At 40.7% G+C, this 9,338-nt stretch overlaps 1 protein-coding gene across 1 annotated transcript; it reads right to left on the bottom strand.

Annotated features, from left to right (window-relative positions):
* Positions 1-2,663: 2,663 nt before the first annotated feature.
* On the bottom strand, positions 2,664-8,517 carry LOC311246735 (acetylcholinesterase-like). The gene is made up of 3 exons (XM_084336959.1): positions 8,380-8,517; positions 3,793-3,977; positions 2,664-2,913 (listed from the first exon to the last, which is right to left on the bottom strand). The coding sequence occupies exons 1-3, from the start codon at positions 8,412-8,414 to the stop codon at positions 2,855-2,857; spliced, it is 279 nt and encodes a 92-aa protein (XP_084193085.1). The 5' UTR covers positions 8,415-8,517; the 3' UTR covers positions 2,664-2,854.
* Between the last annotated feature and the right edge of the window lie 821 nt (positions 8,518-9,338).

The raw sequence follows: 9,338 nt of genomic DNA, 5'->3' as shown, positions 1-9,338 counted from the left end.
AAATGTCATGTATGTTGTGTATGTCATAAATGTCAATATGAATTGAAAATGGGGGACCCTGATGTAAACAAGACAAACGTCTTTCTCTGGTCTGCATCCCCTTAACAATTGTGTGTATTGAGCCGTACTGTATTGTACCCATTCTGCAATCTGTTCAATAAAGTTTTCATTCATTCAACCCAAGGGCGGCCGGAAGCAGACATTGGCTCTTTCACCTAACCCTAACCCAAGGGCAGCCGGGAGCAGACATGGGCTCTTTCTCCTAACCCTAACCCAAGGGCAGCCGGGAGCAGACATGGGCTCTTTCTCTGCCAAGCTATAGTCACTTTCCCGCACCTACTCCCGAACTCCGCATGCGCATATTTATAAACATAGATCTCTGGACAAGAAAGTGCCGATTGACTTGGGATTGGTCGCTCCGTGTTCAGGAGACTCATGCGTATAAAAGTATATTGGATCGTGTCTCCAGCAGCCCCACAGTCGTAGCTACAACCACTTAATGTCAAGGCTCTCATCCACATTCATCATTTTCTCCCCTGCTCTCTCCTCCATGAGCTCAATGTAACACGGGGAGGTGTAGTGGTCACGTCATTGTTGTTTCCGGCCGGTCCACCTCGCTTGAAATTGCAATGGATTTCCAATGGTGAGTTGTGAGTTGTGTACATTGTGAGTACTCCTGTTCTCCTCCTCACTCCACCACCCTCATTATCGTTAACTATACAGCTGGTTGTCATTAGAGACAGCTGATCTACGGTCTGGAGGCAGAGTGCATCTGGGTATTTAAACCCGCCCCAGACGTAGAGAAGTTGTCAGATCGTAAACTTTCGTACCACGTTAAGTCACATTACTATGTTCTTGTTATCTACTCTGTTGATGAAGTTGTTCACCTGGAGCTCTTGTTCATCGACATTGTCCTAATCTATGTTCTCATCCTCTCTCCTAGCCTGTACGGTGAAGACCAGGGCCCTCATTTATCAACAATGCTTAGAAAGTGTTCTATTTTCGTTCTTAAGCACAGAATTTAGAATGTGTGTACGTACAGAAAAATCGGGATTTATCACACGTGCGTACACAGGTTCTATGCACACTCCGTGTTGATAAATACCATTTGTTCTACGCTCCGCGCTCGTGCACGATTTTAAGTATTTGCATATAGAACCGCCCGTAATTAACCATATACAGTAATGAAATGTGGAAAAGTGGACTAAGCCGAGCGAAGCGTGTTATGGGAGAAATACGCGACAGGCTGACAGACATGTACACGTACGGTGATGTCGGATATGATATCTATTAACTTCCTAAAGACCATTGCTGCCTGGGTAGCGCAAACACTAATAAAGGCCGTTAACCACTGTTTGCCATTGGTGTCATTAATAACCAGGCTGGAATATGACTGCCTTTTCTTCGTTTCGTTTGATCAATACCCAGGGATTAAAGTTCTCCGTCAATTTGATTCCAAATCGCGACGGATTTTCCGTAAATGTTCTACCTGCATATGATTTGTAGAGGCATACAATCTATTTTGATGTCGGTATTAGGTAGCCTATATAAACAATAATACGAGAGCATATACAAGAACAATGAATCTCACTGCCATGTAGCCTACGCCATGTGTAGCCTGCCTATATGTGATCAATACAAACTTGAACTTGAATTCCATCATGTCTGTGTGCGGGAGCTCACATGAAAACATGCAGCATTGCCTTCCTCCCGGCATGCAGCAACGACATGTATCAGGCAAATGCGCATCGCAACATTGACTGAGTGGAATCCCTTTCTATTCACATAACTGCATTTGTGATGGAGCTTTGACAGCTACATGGGTGGTACAGTAACAGTCTATTGCTCGATCCATCTCCAATATCACGATGGACCGTGCCGGTGGCTAAAGACCCGAGGGTGGAGAGGACTTGAATGTGCACAGGGATGGCATTTGTGCGTTTGTTTCGACGCTCCAATTTCGGTCTCAAATTGCGGTACAAATGAAAGAGGTGTCTCGGGTATAGCGGACTCTAGTTAATATTATGTTCTCTCGGCAATTAGACTGCCCCTCTTTCATTCATTCATTCCTATCTGCTATCTCTGAAAACAGTTCCCCGCGGAGCACAGTCAGTGCACCCCATAGTATTCCGATAACCCTATATATAAACTATGCTGCATTCATTCGGAAAGAAAGACCTATTCCATATGCTATATTTATAGGGGTTGACAATAATTACACTACTGTCGCTATTTTACAATGAACTATAATGAATTACGGGTCATACAGAACACGCCAGTGTTGAAACTAATGCACGTAAGCTTATTTCCGCGTTGCAATATTCATATTATACCGCTGGGCGCCAGGTACGCATGCCCTGAGCTGTGCGTAAATATACGCACAAAGTCAAGCACACGTTCAAATTGACAAGTCACACACTTTGCTTAGAAATGATCGTACATATCTGTGCGTACGCACCATTGATAAATGAGGGCCCCGGAGATGCTGGCCTGCTGGTTAAGACCTGGGAGACACTGACCTACAGGTGAAGACCTAGAGACACAGGCCTGGCTTACAAGATCCATTTAGTTTATAGTGATTCTATCAACTTTTACATGTAGTTTAAGTTTAATCACAATTTGTCGTTCTGTGAATAACATATGACAGACAGACAATGGGTTTAAAATGCTTTTTTATTGTGTCCAGAATGACAGAGGAGTGAGCTGCTATAAGGTTAGACTACACTGAAATCCAGGTCCTGTAGAACTACAAATGTGCAGTGTCCTGACAACTGACAACTGACCGGAAGTACATTATTATGACATCAACACAATGAGATTGTTTGTTGTAGACATTGTGGCAGGAGGCTGGGGTTTAGCTGTAGGCATCCTTCTCAGTCTGTGGTTTGTTGGTGGAAGGGCTCTGGAAGGGCTCTGAAAACACAACAACAGACGATAAAGCCACCAGTAGAAAATACAGTTAATGTTGCAGCGACCAGCCAATAATCTAATAGCCAATAATCAGAAGGTTGATTTTGTCTCCTCCTGGCCAAGTGTCGAAATGTTCTTAAGCAGGACACGTAACCCCTAATTGCGCCTAAGAATAGAATAATAATAATAATAATAATAATAATAATAATAATAATAATAATAATAATAATAATAATAATAATAATAATAATAATAATAATAATAATAATAATAATAATAATAATAGAGTACAATGTTGTAGCCATAGTGTAACTAAGCTGTGTGTCCAGTGAATATAATAGAATATAATAGAATGATGTATCTATAGTAGGGCTGACCCTGATTAAATATTAAATTATAATAAAAATAATTATAATAATTTGGATCATTCTTTCCAAAAATTAAAGAGGCCTAGAAGCGTGGCTAACACGAATGGCGCGCATACCAGCGAGGCTAACTGCCTAAGAAAACAGGCACAGAGGCACTGAAAGAGGATTTCACCCATCTAATGAACACACTAGACTAGACAAATATCAATATGTATCGATCAGTGGACCAATTGCATGCTTTCGCAGAGGACAAGGAGCCTTCAGTAGACTACTTCAGATATTACACACCCCCCACAGCCCAAATGGAATACATTTTTAGAATTTTCATTAAGATATTTATAATTTTTCTTTGCATTTAGGGGGGTAGTCCACTACCAGTCGACTATCGGCACATTTCAGCCAATCAAAGTCGACTATCTAAATCCTTAGTCGGGGACAGGTTAATCTATAGTTTAGCTAAGCTGTGTGTCCAGTGAGTTTTAGACTAGAATGTTGTAGCCATGGTTTCGCTAACCTGTGTGTCCAGTTAGTTTGGGGATGAACTGGTTCCAGAAAGAACACTCTGGCTGCCGGAGCCCCTGGCGCTGGAGAAGCTTAGGCTCCAGCTCCTTGTAGCTTGGTAGGATGGGCAGTGGCTGTACAGGTGTCCAGACTGGAAGTGTGACTTCAGGGACCAAGCCTCTGGGTTGATTAGGATCCCTGGGGGAGGCAACACAACACACAATATTATACACAACATATTTCACAAGAATTGTGTGACTCTGTTTCAGACCTAAGACTTGGTATTAAGTGGCCCAATAGACCTGGGAAGTGAGGTTCCACCTATGCTTTTCCCCCATTGAAGATCAAAACTATTGGTGTAGGTTCAGAATCTTTGACGGAGGTATAGTTTATTTCATTATTATACTGTTGCAACCAATAAAGGTAAACGTTTTAACCTCTTAACAGGCGGGCAGAAAAGTGTAAATCTTTTTATTGAACTTGAGGACTGCATACTTTTTTTGCAAAGCTTATCTTTATATCTTATACTTATAGCACATGCATATGCCTGGTCTCTTTTGAAAGATAACATTCTGAAGTCACTAATGCAGAAAAGGACATTCACTTTTAGTGCTAATGAAATAGAGTAACAGGTCTGAACTTGAGTTGAACTTGAACTTGTGTTCTGTAGTGGTTGCAAAAAAATAAATTAAAATGGTATAAGCTGGAAAACACTGCGGATCCATAGCCTGAAGTCTTATGTAGTACAGGTCCAAATTTGATACAAATCTGTTTAGAAATGGCTTTTTGAGAGAGATCCGGGTAAACCGTGTTCCAAAAAAAAGCTCCAGTAATTACATTTCCTCGTCCACGGCCATTCATTTGGAAAAAAAACCCACTTCTGGTTTTCACTCATCAACTTTCACCTAGATCGCTTATTCGCACCTCCCACATGGGGTATCATTGGAAAGCTACACTCATTGGCTACAACGCTGACCAACATTTTTCGCAATCGCCGGATGATTGGCAGTTCTAGAGCTTTGGGAGTCCGGAGTGGTCATTTGACATGCATGTGTAAAAGGACACTCACCTGACATATTGTCATGTAACTCGAGAACCGATTAACGTATTTGGTCGAGTGAGGTGGCATTGGAACGGCAATAAATAGACCTTTAATTCTGTCATTTATGTCTGCGGCGACAAATGCAGCCCGAGGCGCTAGATGCTTGCAAAGTGCTGTGACTTTGCACGTTCCGCGCGCGTTGTAACATTGTTACATGCAACGGCCCACATGTGGGCCCTCTTGAGGATGATTTGCCCACCGGCGCGACAATATATATATAACGAATTAAAGCCCTATTTGTTTAGCAGACTTTTTATTTTTTTCTAATACCACTCCCGTCTCCCGATGCTCTAGCTGCGTCAATCATTTGGCGATCTCAAAAAGTATTGGACAGGGTTATAACCAATGACTGTGGCTTTCCAATGATACCCCACGTGGGGATAAGCAAATCAGGGATCTAGGTGAAAAGTCATGAGCAAAAACAGGAAGTCTATGAGAAAATGTAAACCTGCAGACTTTTCTTTTCTCAGATTCTACCAAAATCAAGTTTCAAGTTTCTTTAATAGTTGTCATACAGAAGTACAGAATACTTTCATACAAAATGCTTCTTACTGTTACGCTCCAGAGACTGTGCTAGACAAGATAGTATCAAATAACATAGTATAGCATGTAATTTAGAAGAAGAAAATGAGGTCACAGTGTTCGGTATAGACATATGTACAATGTTCTGAGTTACCATATAATATACAATACTATGCAGTGTACTAATGTACAGTACTATATAGTGCAAAGCAGAAATGGGATGAGGTACAATTTAGGTACAATTTACAGTAAGGTGTACGAGTTGTAGTGCAATCCTTCATCAATAAATATAAAGTGTGGGGAGTGGGTGCTACAGTGTGTTTGTTTAAAGTGGGTGTGTGCTATAAGGTGTGTGGAGTGGGTGCTACAGTGTGTCTGTTTAATCACTCATTTCTGAACAGATTCTCATGGAATTTGGACATGTACTACACAAGACTTCAGGCTATTCCAGGCTTCTTTTAGCCATACCAATTGTCTTGGAAATATACTTTTGGATATTGCAACTACTACAGAAAAACGTGAGTACACAAGTTCAAGTTCAGACCTATGTTACTCTATTTCATTAGCACTAAAAGTGCATTTTCTTAGATTTTATTGTATCAGAAACTTCAGAATGTTATATTTCAAAGGAGACCAGGCTCATGCATGTGCTATAAGTATAAAGCATAGCATTTTGGTTTGCAAAAAAAGTATGCAGTCCTCAAAAATAAAAAATAAAATGGCCACTTTTGGGGGCGCCTGTTAACTCTGTCTGCGCCAAACCCGATTATAGTCGGGTTTCGTCACCAGCGGTTGAGCGCCAAACCCGAGTATACTCAGGTTTAGATCCTTTGATCTTTTCCCTCTGATTCCCCATTCTAACCACTCGCGCGGACCTCCCTGTATTTCCCTTGCACCGCTGCCAACGTTAAAATTGCAATGACAATTGAATCCTGCCAGGTGGCAGTATCACCTACCTTTTGAACTGGGATAGGACACTTTTTTTTTGTCTGCAAGAACTCCTCCCCCTCAGAGGACAGAGCGATAAAGGAATATAGCAGGACGATCGGTTACAATAATCACGTTGAACGGGGATTCCCCAGTTAAACTGGGTATGCGTCAAACTGGGTATGCGTCAACCCCAGTCTGGTCGCAGCCGCTCACACAGGTTATTTGGATGAACTTACTACATATTTGGAATCTAAATGGGTACAATCTCACCTGAAAAAATATTAAAACTGTATAATAACGGTCTTAGGTCATACTTTAAAACAGCGTTCTGACCAACTATGAAAAAAAGAATGCCAGCTAGTTGTTAATGTGTACGAACATGTGTATGTAATGTTTATTATTTACTAATAAAAATGTACTAATAAAAACAGAAACATTTATATTGTAGTGTGTCTTGCTTGATAAAAAAATGTAATCGAATTAATTAAAGACTTTAAGAATGAATGAAAATGAATCACATTTTAAACGCATGTCAATATTTGATGCTAAAAGCAAAATGTTTCAATTAAAATGGATTTTGGTATACATTATACATAAGTTTAAGCAGCAACATCTTGTTTATTAGCTACTACACAGATCAACAGCGTATGTACGCTGTCTGTTCAGGAGACTCGGGTGCATAAAAACCTGATTATGATCATGTCTCTACCACAACCTCGCTGTATGAAAAACAGGAGATTCGGCATTGCACTGCGCCGTGCTGATCCATTCAACAGGTAGTGCGGAAGTGATTTGCAACTGATCTCAAAATTAGATTTGATTCAAATGTATTGTTATTATACAGCACAAGTACAATACACCAGGGGTTCCCAAACTTTTCAGGCCGCGACCCCCAAATAACGGTGTCAGAGAGCCGCGACCCCCACTATTATAGGAGGTCAAAAAATGTAATTAAAAAAAGATATATATATATATATTTTTTTATATATAAATGGAAATGTATGGTTGAAACATGCAAACGTTCAAACACACACACACACATTAATAAGCATTGGAGGCTTTTAACCAGGCCCGGACTGATCATTCAGGCCAGGAAATAGTGCAAAATAAAGCCCCAGTCAGGATTTTCTTTGTTACAAAGACTTCATTTCCTGCATTCTGGTGCAGGACTTTTTTTTGTGATGGCATCACAAATTATTGTTAAAAAACAGGCTAGCATATGTATGATTACCAACAACACTGATTTTGATGGATCTTCTGTTTTTTTGTAATGTCAGATTGAAAAAAATACAATCTTTTATTCAACTTCAGCCCTGATCATAACACCACATATACATTTTATAATTCTAACCCTTTAAATGCCAGTGTGTGTGATGGCATATATTTGCAATATATCAAATGCAAAGTAGATTTTTCTGGGGGGGATTATTACAGGCTAGCATGTGTCAATGATTAGCAACAACAGTTTTTTGTAAGGGTCCCGCCTCCACCAATCACATGCGGCTCCCTTTGTGTGTGTGTGAGAGCAAGAGAGAGAGAGAGAGAGATAGTTCTCCAACTTGTGTGAGTTGCAGTGATCTCCTGGTTGTTCCCCACCTAGGTTATCTAACTATTGCGCTGCTGCAACTAGAAACACTGGCCTGGCCTGCTTCTAAGTTCAGTGGCCTGACTGCATACATTTTTATTTTTATTTTTTTATCATCTGGCGACCCCCCGCGGCGGCTCGCAACCCCCACTTTGGGAACCCCTGCAATACACCATCCAACCAGAGTGGATAAATAAATGATCCATAAATAAATGTCCATATTGACAGATGATCTAATATAATATATTTTGTGCAGCTACTTAAATCCACAACTCTGAATTGGAGCCTTAATAACTTGGGTAGTTGAACAGTAAGTTCATACATTTGTAAACTAGTAATTTAGCTATTTTGCATAGAGGTCGCTATTTGATGCCATTACAGATTCTACCTTTAAGTTAGATAATAGTCAATCAGTGAGTGAATGAGCAGAATAGTTAGTTAGTTGGTTAGTTAGTTAGTACCCAGTCTTGATGAAGTTGGAAGTGTAGGTCATCATGGCCAAAGAGAGGCGTTGTTCCGTGGAGGTGAAGCGTGGAGAGCTGATTGGATCGTGAGGAATTCCAAATGCTAACTGAACATCGAGCGGCACCAACACATCGGCCCTGGAGACAAACACGGTAAATATAGTAGAATAAATGCAAATAATAATAAACAGATAATATAACGAACATCACCAATATCATCATCATCATCATCACCACCACTAACAACACCATCAGATGACAATCAATGATAACACGACAACCTAACCATGACAACAATAAGATAACAGCAACTTCATCATCAATAACAGTGCAGGTTGAGGTCAGGGAGACGGGCTGTGTGTTAAAGGCAAGGTGCTACTCTTAGTCCAGATAGACAGGGTCAGGCTTCAGACGTAACCTGGGCCCTGTTTCTTGTACCTGGATAACTGAGTTAGCCGGATAACTTTAGCTGGATAACTGGGTTAGCCGGACTTTCCGATTTCATGTACCTGGATTTTCCAAATCACCATGACAACATATCCAAAAGTTTGAGCCTGGTCGAAAGCAGAGTTCAAGTTCAAGTTAGCCTGAACTATCGCCACGCCCCCGCAAAGAAGTGACAGCCCGTTTCCTGAAACTATTCCCACAGTCTACGATCTGCATTATACCATTCTGAATTACGTTTTTGTGCTCCATTCTTCCAGAGGGGGCTTTTGAAATGTAAAATAGACCCAAAATGCTGATATTAAATTCACTTTGTCCTAAATAATGCACGTTATATATACCGTGGCGACGGTGGCGCTCGCTCGTGCGACGTACACATGATGTGGTTATTTTAATTGTAACTGGGATTAAGATGTCTGATGAGATGCGCTGTTTGACGGATTTGAGAAATTGAATGAGCCGTTGACGTCACATGAATGAATGAGGATAAAGAAATAAAACTTCATTCAAAA

The sequence above is a fragment of the Notolepis coatsorum genome (genome assembly GCF_963971535.1).
Source record: "Notolepis coatsorum genome assembly, chromosome: 19".
Lineage (NCBI taxonomy): Eukaryota > Metazoa > Chordata > Actinopteri > Aulopiformes > Paralepididae > Notolepis > Notolepis coatsorum.
This window is presented reverse-complemented; position numbering and strand designations above follow the sequence as displayed.